At 38.3% G+C, this 21,169-nt stretch overlaps 2 protein-coding genes across 2 annotated transcripts; one reads left to right on the top strand and one right to left on the bottom strand.

Annotated features, from left to right (window-relative positions):
- Positions 1-5,524: 5,524 nt before the first annotated feature.
- LOC105386491 (protein SERAC1) lies at positions 5,525-8,311 on the bottom strand. The gene has a single exon (XM_038122068.2). It carries the CDS (start codon positions 8,063-8,065, stop codon positions 5,816-5,818), a length of 2,250 nt encoding a protein of 749 aa, XP_037977996.2. The 5' UTR covers positions 8,066-8,311; the 3' UTR covers positions 5,525-5,815.
- A 105-nt stretch (positions 8,312-8,416) lies between these two features.
- LOC105386474 lies at positions 8,417-19,812 on the top strand. Its single transcript, XM_038122197.2, has 7 exons — positions 8,417-8,557; positions 13,462-13,961; positions 14,154-14,224; positions 14,562-14,709; positions 15,493-15,642; positions 16,913-17,013; positions 18,174-19,812. The coding sequence occupies exons 2-7, from the start codon at positions 13,481-13,483 to the stop codon at positions 18,336-18,338; spliced, it is 1,116 nt and encodes a 371-aa protein (XP_037978125.2). The 5' UTR covers positions 8,417-8,557; positions 13,462-13,480; the 3' UTR covers positions 18,339-19,812.
- Positions 19,813-21,169: the final 1,357 nt, after the last annotated feature.

The raw sequence follows: 21,169 nt of genomic DNA, 5'->3' as shown, positions 1-21,169 counted from the left end.
TTGAGTAGCGAGCGACCTCGTTCCGTATCGGACAGTACCCGAAATAACTAGGCCACGAATCTACTTCGGCCCCCACCCACCTTATCTAGGCCTTCACTAACAAACACACACTATCACCAAACGCGTCAAACTACACTGGTCTCGTACGACCACCGTTACTCCGACAACATTTCAGTACTAATAGTTCTCTTGCTGGTCTCTTGTTATGTTAGTTACCGAATCGATTTAACAGCAAACGGCATTACCACGTTTAGTGTTGTGTTGGCTGAAGGTAAGTCGGTAATGGCGGCCGCAAGTCAATGTGGAAAATGCTAATGCAACTTGTAGATAGAACATAACATGTACGACTGTAAATAAGGTTTCTGGTACTGACTGTACTTGGGCCAACAAGGTAACGAGTAAAGTGTAACGTCTGTGTTTGCTTACCCGTTTGAATTCATAAACGGGTGTAGGTGCCTACAACGATGCCAGCGTAGGTTAGTTTTGTATCTTACTGTATAGGTAAACACTTATGTTCTGTGTTTTCCTAAAAAAATACCTTTGTACTAAATACTCACTAATATTAGTCATAAAATAGATAACCTACCTACCTACTGACTGACGTTAGAAGAGCCAAAAGTTATAAGTAGGTAACTATTTTTATTTGTAGCTCCATTAGTCCCCAGCTTCCCCTATCTTAATTCAAATAAATTTTCTTAAAAACTTTAAGTTTTTAATGCAAAACTGTTACATAATTGCTGTCTAATTCAATTTAAAATTAAATAACCAACATGTCGACAGATTGTCATTTCGTATGAGATTATGGAGGGACCGTTAAAAATACTAAAAAATGCAAAAAATATAATTGTACCTAGATCTATTCAGTTCACTATTTGTTGACCCAAAAGTTAACAAAAGTTAAAACAGTTTTTAACTTTTGTTTCAACGGACATTATGGGCCTGGCCCTCCCTAGGGATTCGTCTTATGTAAAATGGCTGCATTATACACATACCCGCCCTTTTATAGTAATTGTCATTTACTTATTTATGTTAATTAAAGTGGATGGTACCTACACGATTAACACGATAAGTCTTACGTGCAGCTGATAACAAATCGACAAATACCACCCCACTTCCACCACTTAGCTCTTATTTTGAAGTTCAGTTACAAAATTTGTGACTTTATTCATTGGTGCAATGGTTTTCGTTAGGCCTAAACCACGTCTAACTCAAAACGGTTTGAAAGTAAACAAATGCGGACAGTTTTTTGCTTTGTTCGTATCCCATCATCATCATCGTAGGTACACTATCTGGTTCGTACATCGTTTATTCGTTAATCATAATGCTGCTTACAGATTGTTGTAGGTACGTTTGTAACACGACAGTTGATCACTGATAGGTAAACAAGTTGTAGGTACCAATGCCTTAAATACTACATAGGTAGGTACTTTACCATAACATAACATAAGTATAATACAATAGGAATTATTTCCACTAAAGATAAACATGATTTCAACTCGAATTGTATAACATGCTAATAATTTCTGATCCATTTATATTTAAACTCAACACAATAAAGACTCACATCTGACCCGGCTCAGATCTGGTTCAATAGAATAGAATTGATAACTGCCTGGAGATAAAGCCTAGGTAGTCTAGTTATGTACCTAGGTAGGATTTAGGTGTTTACAAATTAGTAAATGTATAGTGGTGTACACACACGGGTGATGATAGGTAAGTACATACATTTAGGCATTTAATATAACTAACTAAGTTTAGGTACTTATTACTTTAGTTATCATAGTATTTTTTTAATGTACTTAACTTTTATTTTGATATTTTAAAGTATGCACAATATTTTAGGAAGGTTGAAGAAGTAGTTACGGAAATAAATTTTGAATCGATATAACCAATTGAAGGTAAGTATTTAGATCCCCTCATCATATTGAAGAGCTGATGGTCTCCAAACGGCTGATCAAAGGCCATAAACTATGTACTTTAAGAATTAGTTGTGTAACTAACGAAAGTATAGAGGCATACATAGTAGGTACCTACATACCTATACCTAGTAAGCAGATTAATATTGTACTTATGTACCTACCTAAGTAGGTAGGCAGAGTGGGCTCGACCATAGATTAGATAAAATACAAATAATACAATGCAATTTAACTCTTAAAACATAGGCAGTAAGAATGATGGCAACTCCAAACGTTTAAACGGCATTATCAGTTTCCACACTGTACATAATTTTACTATGAAACAATTTGTACCAAGCAACGTACAGTTACATACAAATACATTAAGTATGTGTGGGCCCGTTATATTCTTTATCTAACTGGGGGGCTACTCTGGCATCACAAATTAGAAATTTTCGGATAGCTGCTGCGCAGACCACGACTCTATTTCGTGGCAATAAACGTAAAGTTTGCGTTACCAGTCACCGAAATGTCATGTTTTGTTAAGTAAGAGTAGACCCCCTGTGGCCTAGTGACAACGTGAGCCTAGCTGATAAAGACGATAAGTAAAAAACTTCAAACTTCTATGAACATTTAAAATTAAAAAGTAGTTGATTTTTAAAGCGTATTTTTTTTATTTCTAGCCGATAGACGTTAAATTACTATAATTACCTATACCTACGAGTATAATTATTAATTACAAAATTGGTAAGTAAGTGAGAAGTTTTCAAAAGACTTCAATATCCGAAACACAAAATAAATTAAATTCCCGAAAGATTCAAAACTAGGTTAACTCTCTTTGACAGAGTTCTAAACCCTTCCACCTGCACCTTACTGAGGAAAGATACGATACATGTTCGAGACCAGTTTAAAAACAGTGTGTTTCATTATTAACAATACAAAACACCGTTACTAATTTAAATCGCCAATAGCCGCGCAGCCGTAAAATAGAAGAGAAACTCACCATGCGCCGGAGACTTGTCTATGGACGTTCACGCCCGGCCGTGTCGCCCGCAGCTCTGTACCATAGACACATACCCACACGCAGTATAGGCCGAGGACCCAGCTCCAACACCCCGCCCCGCGCCCCGCGCCACCCTCCCCTGACCTCATCCTCACCCGACCCAACGGAAAAAAGCCGTATCTGCAACTCCGGACGAATCTCGACGGGCTGTACCACACATTTCTCAAAGCCAGTTTCAACATTTCATAACTTCTAGTAGGCTGGAGTCTTTGGTGCTATGGTGTAGCACTTGAGATTAATTGGTGATAAATTGGACAATTGGACCTCGCCGCATTGTGCAGTTGAGTTATTCGAATGACCCACTGTCGCAATTCCTCTATTGGTCCTTATTTATGGGTCAATAGTCAATACATAGGCCTTTATTTGTGCATCTTCTCTCACTTGGACTTTGTCAAGGAATGTTCGCGGTTTTCCGGGTAATTTTACTATTCCGGTCGCATGACGCCCAGTTGTTGGAGTGGGAACCCTGGCCTGACATATCATAGCAGTCACTCATGTTACTTTCTTTAATACCTACTTATAAGTTTATCATATTGTTAGGCACCTAAAGTTGTTCTAACGTTTCCTTTTTCTTTTTTAGAAATAATGCAATCGAGCGCATTAAATTAAGTAGTTCCAATGGTCAACATTATTTAGAATATTTAAATTAAAATTTGAACACAATCTTTATTTCTGTAGTTGGGAATATGTAAGTACCTACCTAGGTACCCTACCTATGTAGAATAGACACAAACTTGTGAGATACGATAGGTACTTACTTTATTGAATTTTGTAATACAATAAATCTTCGTAAGTTATGTAGTTAAGTACGTAACCTACCTTTGTTTTTTAATCCGTAACAAGTTAAAGACGTAGGTAACATAAAACCAACTTGACTAATGGTTAAAGTTGACCACGGATCAAAAAACCGGCCCTTAGCGCAATAGTTACTTACTTTACTTATCTAAGTACCATATTTTACCTAGGTATGTACTTATAATTCATTCAGATTTAAGTATAAAACTCACATTCACACCTAGGCAACAATACAATCCAACTCAAAAGAAATCTGAATCCATAAGCACTTAAGTACTCAAATTATTTTATGTGCAACACAAAACATGTCTAGATAAATACAATTATTAAATTAAAGTGATTCGCGTCGCGTATTTCACATTCAGTAGTTTCTTGTAAGAGAAATGCATTCATAAAAACCTGAAAAACTAGCTGCTACCATTGGTAGCCGCATTCTCTGGCGGCATTCAGTTAGCTTATTTTATTACAAAGGGAGTCTGCAGAATTAAAATGAAAGTTTCCGAAATTAATAACTCAGGCGCTCAATGGCATCATTCAACCCATAATGATTTAACTTGAAAAATAGGGTAAAATTAGCCAATTTTAAAACTTGCAATAAATTCAGTCAAAATTAGAACTAAGTACGGGAGTTACAGTAGGATACCTAGGTACCTAGCTGGTATAAGTCGCCCTACTATTGGGTATGTTTACTTCATAAATACATAATCTAAACTATATTCTATACTTAGCTAGTTTCTGATTTTCAAATTTAAGTACATCCATTGGTAAAAAGACTAAAAAGTGTGCAGTTACTTAACGGTAAGCGCCTACAGAAATACTAATATTTAAATCTCATTCGATAAACTTTGCTACCTATTTATCCCATGACATTTATGGAAGATAAACTTTGAATATCCCGAATATGTTTTACATAGGTAATCCCTAGTAGGGAAGGCCATCAACACCTTAACCAGGTAGGTAAGCAGCTTTTATGTTCCAGTGTTGGTTACCAATACGCTGAAAAGAAATAACTAGTAAACTACTTAGATGTAGGTACAGTCAGCAGAAAAAAACCTCAAGTAATCTCCATATTCAGAAGGTCGCTCACGCACCTACTCGAAAAGTGGGCCACAGGCCACGGCCAGTTATGCCCGTTGCTATGGAAACCTCTATATAATTCCATATCGATCGCCTTAATACGCCCTCGTCTTAGCGCACCTCCTCTTAGCACTTCCTGCTTTGGTGTTAAGGGTGGTATTGCATTGTTTTTTCGCTAATGGTGCTTTTGTCTAATCCTTGAATGCATAGGTAGCTATTAGCTTCGCTTAACTACGGTTAGCAGATGTGGAGCTGGCTACCTAACTGATTAAGATGCAGAAACGTATAATCACCCACTTTCGCTTTACTATACTTACCCTTTTTGAAACATCTGCATAAGCACATTATGATAATGTAATGTGCTAAGCCTCTATCACTTTTCGTCATAAATATACTGAGCTGTACCACCAACCTATTGTTTTAATCCCCTTTTCAGGTTGATTAGTCACGTTGGTCGACGGACACAGGCGCTCACCCCGGCCGCACAACAACCTAGTTTTTCATTCCAGGCTTCAAAGTTTTCAATTATTTCAATTCCATTTCCCAGCAGTGCAGGTCAGCCAAGTAGGTCGACTGGATGAACGTGTAACCTACTTTAACTTGGGCAGAGTTATAAGTTACAAGCTCTGGGGATACAGTTTCTACCGCGATGTTTCTTTGTGTTGGGATAAATTGGAAAATAAAACTTACGTAATACAATGCAGTTCACATTCAGAGTTTTAATGTAACATTTTAGACATCCATAATCTGTAATACGATAAAGGTATACATTTAGATCTTAGGTACATCAAGGAGTAGGTATTAATCAACCGTAGATAATTAACATTTATACATAAAATTATGCATCTGTAATTACATTACAGTAAGTGCTCTGATAGAGCTCGAAAATATACTATAGGTAATACTTTGGCACATAATACCTGATATAAATAGTTATCCAAAAGACTAGAAAGAGTTACACATTAGACACCGAACAGTCAAACATTCAGTCAACAAATCCTTTTGAGAAGGCGTCGAGGAGTATATTCTCGAACCAGCGGAGTTCCTCGCCCCGCGCCCCCTCGGCCCGCTGCCCTCCCCCCGCGCGCCAGCTCAGGTACTTCTGCAGCAGGTACATGATCTTATCCATGATGTAGCTGTACTGCGTGTGCTCCTGCCTCGCCGTGGTGCGCTGGATCACGTCCAGCACCGTCGTGTACAGGATGGACTGCCTGGTGGCCGGCTTGCAGATCGACAGGTGGTCCAGCGGCATCTCGTAGAACACGCCCCGGCCGAGGTCAGCCGACGACGAGTCCACGAAATGAATAGGAACTTTGAACGCGGTGACTAGCGTCGGCTTCGTTTCTGCGAAGCTGATAGTTTCCCAGTTGTGCGCGTCGGCTTTGTTGAGGAACTTCTGGTGCAGCTGGAGCAGGACTGGGGAGTTGCGCTGGAGTTGGCGCACGTCGTTGGAGGGCCAGAGGAAGGCGGCGGCGGCGCGCGGCATGCTGGCCAGCGCCGTGCCGCGGTGCGGGGTGCTGTAGAACAGGACCGCGCGGGTGTTCTCGCTGAGCTTCTTGTAGCAGGGGTCGGCGTCGTCCGCGGCGCAGGTCAGCAGCTGCTTCACGATGAGCCCGCCCATGGAGTGCGCGAGCCACACGACGGGCGTGTCGGCGCGGCCCACGGCGGCCGCCACCAGCGCCGGCGCCAGCTCGCCCGCGCGCCGCGAGATCTCCGCCGTCTGCAGCGGGCACCGCTCCAGCCACTCCGACAGCGAGCTCCAGTAGTTCACGCCGAGGATCCGCAGGCCGCCGCAGTCTTGAGGCAACCAATCTTTAGGCCAGCAAAAGCTGTAGCGGGCTTTGTCCTGCAACTCTTCCGATAGAGCCGCCTGCTTGTTCTTCACTGTGTACATGCCAGTGTGGGCTGGTTCGCGTTGCGCTCTAATTGGCAAGTCTTGTAAAACTATCTCCATATCAGTCAGAAGAGATTCTTCTTCAAGCACTCTTAGGTCCTCTAGTATTTCTCTGTATTCAGGATCAGCAACACGCATAGCAGAGCTTTCCTCAACAGTGTTGCATTCAACATCAGAAACTGTGGCATCTGCTAAACCCAATGGCTCACCACACTTCCTGTCTCGCTGTCTCCACGTGACAAACACACCACCTCGCAGCCCGTGCACTAGGAGAGTGTCACATGTCACTGGCTGATTTGATCTGTAAATTGGGTGTAAGATAAACAATCCAGGCATATATTTGCACTCTCCAGATAAATTCGTAAGGGCTACTGCAGCTGAGCTTGCAAGTCTCACATCATCAGACTTTAAGTATGCTGCCAAATACCCAATGAGACCATTTTGAAAGAAATCTTTTAGATGTTGTTGATGTAAACTTAATACTGCCAGGAGACGCACCACTGCCAAGTCAATTTCTAAGTCATTGGGATATCGAAGCAGCAACTCTGCTATGCATGGCAAAATTCCCATATAAATTAACGATTTAATAGCAAAGTCATCTTCATACAAAGCATTGTGGAACAGACTGACATGATGATGTATCGCATCCAAGCACAAGATGCACAGATCCTTCTCGCTTATCACATCAGGTTTCGGTGGTACACTGTCAACCTCTACATTGTCTGGATGTACATGAACAGTCACAAAATACTTGAAGAGAAAGTGGTTGATGCACACATGGGGTTGAGTGTTGTAGGTGGCGAGTATCATGTGTCCGAGCTTGTGTGAGAGCAGTTCTTTGGTGGCGGCGGCGCGGCGCACGTGGATGGGAGGGGGGAGGAAGTAGCGGAGGTCGGCGCCGCGCGTGCGGGCCAGCAGCACCGCGGTGCCGCCGTCCAGAGCCTGCGCCAGCTTGCGGCAGTCCCAGTCCTTGTTGTTGGAGAACCCCGCGAGCCGCTCCAGCGCCACGTTCCGCTGCTTCGCGCTGCCGTGCTTGCACAGCCACAGCAGCCGCCACGCCAGCGAGTGCTGCAGACTCTTCCAGATACGACCGAACCCCATCACATTGAAGGACTCCTTCTCCTGTAACTTCTCCAGCTGCGTATTGTATGTAGGGTCCTCGATGTAAACGTACTCGGGGACATACTTCTTCTCCCGGTCGAGCACGGTCGGGTTAACCACTTTGTTTATATATTTTCGAGTGTTTGATATTTCATACGCAATAAACAAACCCGTTCCGGTAACAAGCGATGTGATCTTCAGGATTTTCAGGACAGGCTGGATTTTGTCACGTATACTCATGGTTTTACTCTTGCATTACGTTTTAAAGATAGACTTTGTTAAAAGAATTAACAAAATGATTTTTTTCCAACTTTACGTGTATAACTTGGAGGTTATCTGCCAGTAAACAAGACGAGATTTATCAAAATAACAACATAAATGATGACACTTGTTGTTTGTTTACATTACTATTCAATATCCAGCAAAGTTAGATTAAGGTTTTATTTGTTGGCTACAGGGGCCAACGTTGTTAAAGCAAGTTATTATTTTACGCTACATATACGTATTAAGTAGTCTGTGATTTAAAGATTATCTGTCATCCTTTGGCTCAAAAGGACACGTATCCAGGGCCGTTAAACCTAATATTAAAAAAAAATATCTGTCATCCTCATTATACTCTGTGAACAAATTTTCTTTTTCTCAACACAATTTTGGCTTGGTTTTGGCTGGTGCGGTGTGTTTGTTTATTATTTATTGTAAAGAAATTGGAGGTCGCATTTACAAAATAAAAAGGTTTGTGCTGAATTAGGTGACTGCTTTAGCTTTTCCAGCAGACAGACAACTTCAGCATTTACCTACATTAAAACAATACAGTTAAATCGTGTGGTGTGAGAGTTTTCATAAATCACAGTTAATTCATAAAAAGGTACCCACCCACTTTACCTTTTATGAATTAACTGTGATTTTTTTTATCACTCTGAGTAATATACTAACCAATATACAACATTTACAGCTCCTAGTACTAACCAAAATAAAATAACAGACTTAACCGATTACTGCATAGGTTTTTTGTGGGTAAAGTACAATCTGTAGGTAAAGTGGGTAGGTACCTACTCTGTTGGTGAAGTTATTGATTTTTTGACATTGAACTGAAACAGTTTTAGTGGTGGTAACTCAGTGGGGTAAGTGCCAGCTTCTCATGCCAGAGATGTGGGTTTGATCCAGCTTGCACTTATTACTAAATACCTACTTAGGCAAAGTATCAACATCAACCAAGTCTCAATGGTAAAAGGAGCTTTCCCAATTGGACGTAGTTACGCAGAAAGGACTCAACCCACACAAACCTAGTTCTGAGATATAGACGTTTTAAGTTCTAATCGGTATTCTTCAGCAATGAAAAGCATCTTATATGTGGAAATTATCTTAAATTATGCATATTTATTGTTATTTTACGATTGCAAATCATGGTGTAGCTATAACGAATATTTATTGAGTTATTAATGAAAATATGCACTTGGATCCTTTCTCCTAAATTGCTTTTTCTATGCAAGCAGGGAAATTCAACGTTTCGCAGAAAGGATCCAACCAAATATTTATTTTTAGAAAATATTTTTTTTAATAACAATATGGTTTTTAAAGTAAAATATTAATATTGTAGACACAAGACATCACTTTTTTACACAAGATAAAAATTATATATCAAAAGTAAACCTATTATTAAATAATTTATATTGAAATGTAATCGGAGACAACATTTCACATCTAAATAAAAATATAACCGGAACTGTATTCCCAAGCGCAAAACTCTGGATCAACTTAACCGATTTTGATATTTTTTGTACAAAATAGAAGCCTACGTTTTTAGTGAGTATCTACGACCAGTTTGTATCCCATAATTTTCAGGATAAAGCATTATGACGGAAAGCAAACCTCACAGAAAAAAGTTGGGCATGAATAAAATTCTAACCGGAAATGTGTTCCCAAGCGCAAAACTCTGGATCAACTTAACCGATTTTGATATTTTTTTACAGAATAGAAGCCTACGTTTTTAGTGAGTATCTACGACCCATTTGTATCCCATAATTTTCAGGATAAAGCATTTTGACGGAAAGCAAACCTCATAGAAAAAAGTTGGGCATGAATAAAATTCTAACCGAAAATGTGTTCCCAAGAGCAAAACTCTGGATCAACTTAACCGATTTTGATATATTTTTTTACGAAATGGAAGCCAACTTTTTTAGTAAGTGTCTACGACCCGTATTTATCCCATAATTTTCAGGATAAAGCAATATGAACATAAGCAAACCTCGAAGGATAAAATTGGACATAAATAAAATCTCTTTTACTCTAACTTCACTTCATCATCCTCGGTATATTGCAACTATCATCCTTTTTATGCCTCCGTAGGATATCCGTCGTTCCCTGTGCTTACCATACGATCGCTGAAAAGTGGGATTTCAGCGATCGTATGGTCCGTGTCACTTCGACTTTACTTTGGGGTTGGATATTAAAATTTATGTCAAGATGCAGAATAATTATAAATCACGACCCGTCACATCTCCACTGCCGGGGCATGGGTCTCCTTCCAATGAAGGAAGGGGCTAGGCCTAGTCTACTACTCTGTCCCAGTGTGGGTCAGTGGACCCCAACACAAGCAAGCTTGTGCTGACAGAGTTGACGGGTAATTGGGCAACCCGACTGTCAAATGTTTTCAAGCCGCCCGAAGGTCTCTGAGTAGGCTTAACGACTGCTATCGATTTTATTATAATCATAATGATTACGATTATGCTTCTTGACATACATCAAGATTTGGATATACAAGATGCTCCTGGTTTATTGAATCTGCATCCAACTCCTCAGATGCAGACTGGTGTAGATCTTTAAAAACTTCGGCAATGTGGTCATACCATCTTACAAGTCGGTCTCCCATAGTAACAAGGAGATATCCTGGGGTTTGTTGCAAAGTTTATTTGATTCTTTCTATAGATGCTTCATGGAACCCGCTGTTTGTTTTTTCCAAGATATAGAATCAGACTAACAGCGTTGGTCCTTTTTTTAAATTACGTTTGATATTTTGTTCACAAAGAAAATACTCGTACGCAACTCGTGCTTCTTTAGAATGGTAGTCTAGTTCGATGTTAAGTCTTCCTTGGAGAGTTGATCATATGCCATGTTCCTTTAGACATCCATTCTTTCTTTAAGTGTTCCTTGTGTATTTCTTCGCAACTTTTTAAAAACATGTCTTTAATGCCAGTGCAGTTATCTTTGAATAAGGCGCGTCGCCCACACTTAGTAGGTATTTGTTGTGGGTCTAGATACTAAGTTATCTTCTGACTTCTGGGTCCTGCAGCTTATTTACAGCGACATCTTTGGCAGATCTTGTTGCCTGCTTCTGAGCTCCCGCTATCGTCAAGCAGATTTTTCCAACGACTAAGTGGTGATCACTCTTGACTTTAGCAACCCTTCTTATTTCTAACATCTAGAAGTGAATGTCTTCATTTTCGAATAATCAAAATGTGGTCGATTTGGTTCCCAGTCCGACAGTCGTGTGAGAACCAAGTCCTTGTGACATTCCTTTGGAGTTTGGACCACCACCGAAAATTAGCCATTAACAATCCTTAGGCATCGTTGCTCGCTTATCAAACCGGGCGTAACTTGTATGAATCTGATAGATATTTGAGAGTCGAGCGACGCTGCTTATGGATTGTTAATTGCTAATGTGACTTGCCCACACTAACATACGGTGCCGATACATGGACGATGACCAACGAAACTATGCACCGAATCAGAGTTCCACAAAGAGCTATAGAGCGAGCCATGTTAAGTATTTCGCTTAGACGTATTCCCAACGTGGTGATCCGTCAAAAGAGGAAAGTGTTCAACGTCGGTATGCGGGTCGCCGAACTGAAATGGGAGTGGCAGGACACTTGGCTCGTGGGGGGACGGAAGGTGGAAAAATGCGGTGACAGAATAGTGGCCAAGAGACGGAACAAAAACAGTTTGAATCCTTTCTGCCAAATAAAATTTGAACTGTTTTATTAAAAACTTATATTCTATGAAACATTTCAGACAGTTTGAGTCCTTTCTGCTAAATACAAATTGACTTCTTTCAATCAATAAGTATTTCGCTAAAACGACTCAAGACGGTTTGAGTCCTTTCTGCTAAATACAAATTGTCTTTTTTCAATGAATAAGTATTTCTCTAAAACGACTCAGACGGGTTGAGTCCTTTCTGCTAAATACAAATTGTCTTTTTTTAATGAATACGTATTTCTCTAAAACGACTCAGAGCGTTTGAGTCTTTTATGAAAAACAAAATTTTTCATGGTTTCATAGGAAATGCGTTTCTGTAAAAGGACTCAAACAGTTTGAGTCCTTAATGTGAAACTAAAAAATGTGTGTTTCATACAATGTGGGTTGGTCCCCCACATCAAAAAAGTATGTTGTAGTTGGTTTTTTACTGTGTTTGTTTTCTTGACAGGTAGACCCTACATTAAATAGCATGTTCTAGTATATAACTCAATTTTGACCAAGTTGTGGATTGAGGCCTTTCTGCGTAACTACGTCCAATTGGTGTATTAACTTATGTTGTCCAGTCCAGTCCTAGACAGCCTATGATTAACTAATGTGACTGGCTAATCCTTTCAGCTCAGTGACAAACACCAGTTCAGCTCTAATGTTCATCACCAACAGTTCAGAAAGTCAATTACTGGTAATAGGGCTCAAGGAGTACATGATTCTTGCATCATCTACTACCTGTCAATAAGAGTTGAGTGGAAGAAGGAATCTACTTCAGAATTAGCTCTAGGGAAAATACTATGTCTTTGGGAATACACCATGAGCATGCATATGTCGCAGGCATCTGGTTGAATCTTTTTTTTGGTTGAATCACTAAATTGTTCATTGAATGGCGCTTTTCAATTGTATAACTAAAGGACAACTTGTCAAGTCGTTGAATGTAACATTCAATGTCTTGATTGAACGTCATACAGCGAAGACATTGAATGGGATATAGTATAGCCGACTTTGTAATGTCTGATTAGGGTGAACATGACCAAACCAAACTGTTCAGAATGTGGAGTAATAGAAGATCTGTTTCATGTTTTGGTGGAGTGTGTTCGTAATGAGGCATTTAGACGTCAGATATTATTGTAACAACATATTCAGTGATGTTGGAGGCTGTAACAGCACCCTGGCGGAACCAGTCTGATAACGCCAGGCTGCTGTACAGACTAGTTAGACGTTGTTTAGTCTTAGGATAAATGCTGTATAGTTTGACTGTAACGATGAGGACGACATGGTCGCCTTAGCATACCAAGTTCTCTATAAAATAAAATAAAGATTAAAAAAAATATATATCCAATTTCGTAAAGCCAATGTATGTTGTCAGAATATTTTAACACAAATAACGCAGTTTAAAGCTAATTTATTTCCCAAAAATATCAATACAGGTGCTTTCTGTGCCAGCTGTTAGATGCCATATTTGTTTTGGTGACCATTAGCGGCGCAGTGAGAAAAGTGATTTTAAAGTCTGCTAACTGGTTGGACATTTTGTGACGCTTGTACAATCAACGTTCGGCGCCATTCAATGAACAAGCTAGTGATTCAACCAAAAAGGAGATTCAACCAGATGCCTGTGACACATATAAACTGGTACTTTAAAACATATTTAATACAACAATAATGTATTTTTCTAGAGCAAGTTGTCCAGACAACATGGAGAACATGAGTTACTTTGATTTATGGAATGCAATCAGAGCTCAGATGGCTGGGTTACCCTGGACTGTATCTCCAAACTACATTGCGATGACCTACGAGAATCTCCTGTCTCCAATGTACACACCTGCTGTCCCTTACCAGCCAGTGCCCCAAGCTGATCAGGCACCGAATACATCAGAAACAAAATTTGTGCAAGTTTTAAATGACAAGTGTCAGAAACTTTACACTAAACCAGGGGAAGAGGAAAAAATGAACAATGACCAAACAGGAAATAAAGATTTGAACGAAACGAAGAATGATCTCAAATTGAATATGATAACAACAACCAGCAAGAGGATTGTTGAACTCCCACAGTACAAAACCAGACGGCAGGAGCTACTGAAGGCTAAAAAGCCTGTCTGCACTTACAAAGCCACCATATTGAAGAATTGGACGCAAGCAGACTATGTCAAAAAGTGCATTGCGTTTAAGAGACAGGGTGTGTATGCTCTTTACATTGAATGCATGCCACAATCCACTACTGTTAGCAATACTTGACTATTTCATTCATAGCCACCATTAACCAGTGTTATTTTATGTGCTGTTTACCAATTTAGTTAGGTAATCATGTATGAAAGAAAAACCAGTGTTTCACCTGTCAGAATTTTATGGTGTTTCTTTACCTTTGCAGTGGCTGAAGAACGTGAAAAGGCGCAACAAAGGGCCATGATGGGAGGAGATATCACTTCACAACCTGTGCAGGTACTGTGTAGCTATAAAATATCACTGATAACTTCCACCACCATAATATGGATGTACTATTTGCATACTGCTATTCCCTGGCTAATAAGTTCTAGGTTCCATACATGTGTACCCATTTTCAATCCACATGCCTGTAACCATTTGTTTTCAGGAGTCATTCTGCTGAATAGATATTACTTATATAACTTTATTAGAAAAATAATGAATGATTGAGACAATAAATCGTTACCTCACATCAAGTGACAATAATTGTCCTTGATAAAATGTTCAATCCCACCTTAATATGTTTCTTACTCATAATGTCTTGCTGAACTTGCTCATCGATCTACTTCCCCAGGGCCGGGTGGTGAAAATGCCAGACTTGTGCATCGGGGTGCTGATGGGTGGCAAGACTCCGCAGCAACGCAGTGACCGCTGGTACCTGGTTGCTGAAACCAAGGTGCTGCTCGAAGACCACATGTTTATTGACAAACTGGCCCGCACTGGTATGTCATGACATTTAACTGACTACGAAAAAATTAAAAATACTCATATTGTTATAATTATTATAATTTAGCTTATAAGTATTGTATACCAACTAGTTTTAAGTTTTTTTTGAAAAGTTCGCTCATTCTTGCCTCCGTTCTTCTCCTTAGACAGAAAGAGCCCGCCTTATCCGAACGAGTAGTTTGTAAAAATTTACGTTCATCAGAAAAATTTTATATTTTTACGATGAATAAAAATATTTTACTTTGACTTTTTTACTAAAAAGAGGAGGTTCTCAATTCGTCTGTATCTATTTTTTTCTAATATTAGGTAATTTTAGGTTAATCTAAGCAAGTGGACTTTTTCTTTCCATATTTTTTTTCAAGTTGTTTAGTTTTAGCTCAGAAGTTGGAGCACCAGTAATATAGGACTAGGCCTATAACCCTTCTCTGGAAGGAGACTCGTGCTCCCATTGCTCTGGGGTTGTGATGATGATGCCCCGAATAAAGGATTCACCTATTACACGCGCATTACATACATTAAACAAAATTAATGACACGATTGATGTGTTCGCATGTTCACTGAATGAATTTTCAAGGGTGGCCTTGTATCTAATTAGTTATAGTCCTTTGTAAATAGTAAATAAGTTGTTTAAGTTGTATCTGTAGATATAATTTTAGTAAGTATCTTTATATTGGATTGTTACTTGTATTTAAATAGCTACTAGACTGTCGCATTGGTGCCTCAACTGTAATGGTGGTGTATGTAAAGATAAATAAATAAATAAATATTCTCGTTCTCAGACAGCCACTGCCGCATCCGTCTGCCCTACGAGGTCGTCCACGACTTGGTGCAGATGACTCACAAGAGGCACCCTCACTGGATGCGCATCCCGGCTAGGCGGCTCGCAAACTACATTCATCGCAACTGCGCCATACACAAACTGGTCATTGGTGAGTCGAGTTTATACTTTGTATTGTACCTATACTTGTCGAAATATAAGAAGCCCGTTTGGACAGCTCCAAAATATATGGGATGACAGCTGGTGTCAAATCTAAATCATAAAAAATGTAAACAATAAGTAACTTTTGGTGCTTTAAAAGTTCTTTTTTCTTGCGGCCGTTAAATAATACGCCAGAATTTGTATCTTTTTGTGTATTTCATCAAGTAAATCAAGAGTAAATAGCAAATTTGTGTAGCTGTCCAAACGGGCCTATTATATTTCGACAAGTATAATCAATGTTTTGGTTGAGGCTCTATGCCGTGTGTGACTAACACAGTAAATTCAGCCAATCATAATTGTTTTAGGGGCACTCTTCCTATACTTTGTATAGTTATTAAAGCATGGGTCCTGTGACGCTTGATTCACAGATGCTTGGGTGGTGACTAAACTTCGTTTTCCCTAAAACTACGAAATGACAGATAAAATGTATGGATTTCAAAGCTGTCATATGGCTCATGCTTTAGTTACCTACTTATACTTTGGATCTACGGCTTTGCGATTAGTACATAAGGCGATATTTATTTTGTTTTGGCGATTTGTTGTTCCTAGTACTGGCAGAATTAATTTCCCTACAGCTTCCCCTGTTTTATCTTATATATGTTTTGTTTGTGTTTTAAAAAACCAGGTATGAACAAGAACATAGCTTATAAATGTGTTGTTTTTTATGCAAAAGCGACATGACTGCGACATGAAGCGATATTGCGTTAATATTGTTAAGTTTGTATGTCGGGTCCCATTCCGCTGCTTCCGATGCGATTACTTACTGATAAATCCCTAACGCTGACATAACTATCATTTAAACGATCATTGACAATGATGATGTGATGGTCTAACACAAATTGATTCTTTATCTGTGCGCATTAGAAGTTACATTTTTTAGAACCGTCTCAGAACTTTCATATGTACATACTTAGATAAGTATGTACTTAGATAAGTATGTACATATGAAAGTTCTGAGACGGTTCAGAGATAGGATTGTAAAGTTACTAGATAGTAACTAGGTAATATTATAAATGCGAAATTAACTGTGTCTGTCTGTTACTCTTTCATGCCAAAACTACTGAACGGATTTGGATTAAATTTGATATACAGATAGTCTAGACCCTGAGAAAGAACATAGGCTACTTTTTATCGCGGTATTCCCAAGGGAAAACTTTTTAAGTAAGCGAAGCTCGCGGGAACAGCTATATATTTATATTACTTTGTCCCCGTCATTCCAGGCCAGACGCCCATGGAGGCTGAGGATCTGGAGGAGCACCCCTTCGCCACAGACATGGTGCTGAACCTCTGCATGCAACTGTTGAAGCAATACTTCTACGTGGTGAGTGCCATCACTTGATCACTATACTTGGTAAAACATAGCAAGAGTCCTGTGTCATTTGATTGACAGTTCCTTATGCATGGGTAAAAGTTTATTTTCCCTTAAAAAATTACTGATTAAGGGTGTCTTGCACAACAAAGTTAATCAAAATTAAATCTATGACCTCTTGCTCTGACATTATACTGTCAGAGCAAGAGACAAACTATTTAATTTTATTTAACTTCGTTGTGCAAGACACCCTAAATGTATGGGTTTGTATGGTGACAGCTGTCATAAGGCTCATGCTATATTTTACAATGTTTAGTTCACAACATATTTTTATAACATTCAAAATTGTTTTTCAAAAGATATTATAGTTAGTTAAGTTTGCATGTTATTTTTATAATGTTCTTGTTTTTGTCAATACTTTTATCTGTAAAATTGTATACATTCACATGCTCTTACTTAGATTTAACGGAAGAGCTTGTCACCTATATTACAGGCCTTAAACCTAGTTTAGGTGGCAAGGTTTACCATATTTATAGTGTTCACTCGATGTATATTTTTACATGTTTTTGATTCAATAAATTATTTATTTATTATTTATTTATATGCTCAAAAATACAGGGTAGGAGTAGGGGCACCTCAAGATCACAAGAGCAAATGTGTGCCTAAACCTGTCAAATATACGCCCTGACCGGGACCGAACCCAGGACCTTTGGCATAACAGTCAGAGTCACTAACCACCACACCATCCGGTTGACTGTAATGTCCAAAGGGCAATAGTCAGAGGTGACATGCAAGAGAGCCACCCACTTTTCTCGAGAGAGTGCTCCTGTGTACTGCGCACACACTTGGGCACTATAATCTACTCCTGCGTAGATGGCTGATCTCAATTGAGATTGGCCGCCGTGGTCGAAATTCGGCTAGTAGTAGTAGTAGTAATTCCAAAACGGCTATATCGCCGTTTTGGAATTACTACAATGTACATAGAAAACACATGTCTAGAATTTAGATGTAAAGGTTTCCGCACGATGTTTTCGTTCACCGTAGGAGCTTGTGGTATGATCGGCCCCCGAATGAGATGACGCGGCCTTATCCGTTATGTTACTCCACATATACATGTATAATTAATATTGCAAGATAGTAAATATGACTGAATATAATCAACTGTTCCGCAGGTGCTTATATCCAACGATCCGGAACGCAAACGTAAGGCCACTGCGCTGGACATGCCTTGCTACACCCTGGCTGAACTCCACGAAATGGTCACCCCGAAATTCCACAACTATAAAGAGAGCAACATCAAGATAACTTGCACAGCAACTTCCACCCAAATGGGCTAAACTTGGCATGGTAAAGGGACGCGGTTCTAAGGTGGTTTTAAATATTGTGCAGATTTCATCACCTACACAGGATTGCCGTATCTATTCTTCGACAAGTGATGACCAATTTTTGGTGTCAATTCGGCTCTCCCTACATGCATGAGAGGCGAAAGTGCCAGTATTTATTTATTGCATGCGTAAAAAAATTGCGGATAATCCCCCGTGACGAAATCCGCACGATTGAACCAGTATATGCATTGGGTGGGACTTTCCCCACATGACGGTACTCAATATTATAATAATAATATGTGGAAACATCTCACACACGGCCATCCGACCCCAAACAGTCAGGATCACTTACCACTACACAATTCGGTCGTAAAAATATTATTGTATGAGAAGACACTTCAGGCCAAAGGTAAAAGGAAACAGGTATTAATATTAATAAGCAAGGCGCATTTTAAATGCAGCCGAAATATTTATGTAGTAGTTTTATTTTACGTGTTTTTAAAAGTTGTGTCAATCCAACTTATAGTAAATATGATCTTATATACTCTTGATGTTAAAATAAAATTAGTGTTGTGATAAGTTTCTGTGAATGACGGCGCACATAGATGGATATTGTGATGATTTAGGGAAAAGAGGAGATTTCGAACGATGCATGTGCAATTGGATTGGGGCTTTTACTGGCCCAGCGGACAATGAACCTTTATTACTTTATAAAATATGGCATGAGCTTTTTATTGATTAGTTTTCTTTTGAAAACGAACAAATGTCAAATAAAATATATGGATTTGACAGCTGTCATGAGACTCGTGCTATATTTTACAAAGTATAAGTATTAACTGTAAGTATCTAAGATTTATAACTTTTGTGTCAATCCAACTTGTAGTAAATATGATCTTATACACTCTTGATGTTAAAATTTGTGTTGTGAGCGGGTGTAAGTTTCTATGAATGACGACGCACATAGATATGGATATTGTGATGATTTAGGGAAAAGGGGAGTTTTCGAACGATGCATGTGCAATTGGATTGGGGCTTTTACTGGCCCAGCGGACAATGAACCTATATTTAAAAAATAGCATGAGCTCTTGACGTTTGATTGACAGATTCTTATGCCTTGTGAATGAAGTTAGTTCTCCCTTGAAAACACAAATAACAAAAAAATTAATGGACTTGAAAGCTGTCACAAGACTCATGCTATATTTTACAAAGTATAAGTATTGACTTAAATACAAAACAAGAATAGAATAGACTTTTAACTGCCAGTTTCTATAACTCTATGTATCCATAACTGGTAGTTACTTTCATACGATTTTGACATACCTAATCAAAAGTAACAATCTGTCAAAATCGTATGAAAGTAACTACCAATTATGGGTAGATAGAGTTATAGAAACTGGCAGTTAGTCTATATCATATAAGATTTCTGAGACTTTTTGTCTATTTTAGTTTTTACTAGTTATGTACTTACTTACAAATCTTATACTTAGCTAATTTTGAATAAAAAAACTTTTGAATTCATTAAAATATGAAACTGAGGGACTAAAATTTGTATGGAGCTTACGAGTTATATGAAAAAAACTTTCTACCAGCTATTTTATTCAAAAAATATATATTTGTATTTTATAGAAAGATATTGAACAGTTTGTCTAAAATATATTTGATAAATGGCTCCTCTTTAACATGAAATGTGTATAAATGAAAATACGCGAATAGTATGTTTTCGTAGCTCAGATTTTTGTGGAGCCATTTGATTTTCGGCATGTATCTATCTTTCTTACTTTACTGCGTAACATCGATATTTGAAAGCCATAATAATTAGTTAACTTTACATATGTTTTATAATATTTAAAGACAAATACCTACATCAGTACTGTAGGTATGTTGGTGTTTCTTTTTCTTTTACTGACATAATAATTATATACTTATTATACTTGACTATACTTAGTATCAATAAAAAACAAATTATTGTATACCTACTTACTTTTTAATGTACAGTGCTCCAAAATTGATAATGCGCATAGAAATCTTTGACAGATCGGTTGTTTTCGATTATGTGACACATGATATTGACTCCTATTTCTTTCGAACAAGGTGCAAAATGCAATGGACAACATTTCAAAAAACTAAAGCTGCTATAAATCGAAAACCATTTCGAGATTTAGCTTTAAAGGCCACAAAAAAAATGTTTTTGTATTTTTTGGATGTATCATTTTCGAGAAAATCATAAAATAGTAAAAAAGTGCTGATGACGTCATGCATCAGGTGCGATGCATTTTGATGATCATAGCCTATAGATTTAAAAACAAATTAACTGTCACTTTCATTTTTGATTGAAGTTGACGTTTTATCGTGACGTTGTTGTTTATTTGGGTCATTTTCATTAATTCTGTTCTGACACTTTCTGACTATTTTTTTTATTTATTATTAAGAGATGACCTCTATATAATATGTCCCAGCATGCCACCGCCTACACAGCTGAAAAAATGCTTCTGCTTATTTTTTTACATGATAAGTACCTACTTTCCATCATCAGAAATATCAAGGTCATTTGAAAATTACCCATTTGTTGGTTGGCATGTAAACAAAGTTTAAATGTCACTTGTCAGTGTCATTTATGTTTTTTTTCGAGACTCAGGCAATAGACAAAAATAAAAATTGAGACTAATATGTGACGTCACTTCCGGTTTTAAAATAATTAACTTTAAAGTTAAAAATAACATGCAAAAATTTATGTATATACAAAATAAAAAAATACGGGTCCACTAATTTTCTATAAACTTTCCGAATAACTAATAAAAATATAGGGTAAAGAAAATGAAATGTTGTCCATTGTTTTAAGGCTC

The sequence above is a fragment of the Plutella xylostella genome, chromosome Z (genome assembly GCF_932276165.1).
Source record: "Plutella xylostella chromosome Z, ilPluXylo3.1, whole genome shotgun sequence".
Taxonomy (NCBI): Eukaryota; Metazoa; Arthropoda; class Insecta; order Lepidoptera; family Plutellidae; genus Plutella; species Plutella xylostella.
The sequence above is the reverse complement of the archived record's forward strand: the minus strand, read 5'-3'. Positions and strand labels throughout refer to the sequence as shown.

Excerpts from the sequence above, each read along its gene's own strand:
- LOC105386491 (XM_038122068.2), bottom strand. The coding sequence starts at position 8,065 with ATGAGTATACGTGACAAAATCCAGCCTGTCCTGAAAATCCTGAAGATC.
- LOC105386474 (XM_038122197.2), top strand. The coding sequence starts at position 13,481 with ATGGAGAACATGAGTTACTTTGATTTATGGAATGCAATCAGAGCTCAG. Across the intron at positions 13,962-14,153 it reads CATTGCGTTTAAGAGACAGG|TGGCTGAAGAACGTGAAAAG; the intron begins GTGTGTATGCTC and ends TTACCTTTGCAG. Across the intron at positions 14,225-14,561 it reads TCACTTCACAACCTGTGCAG|GGCCGGGTGGTGAAAATGCC; the intron begins GTACTGTGTAGC and ends CTACTTCCCCAG.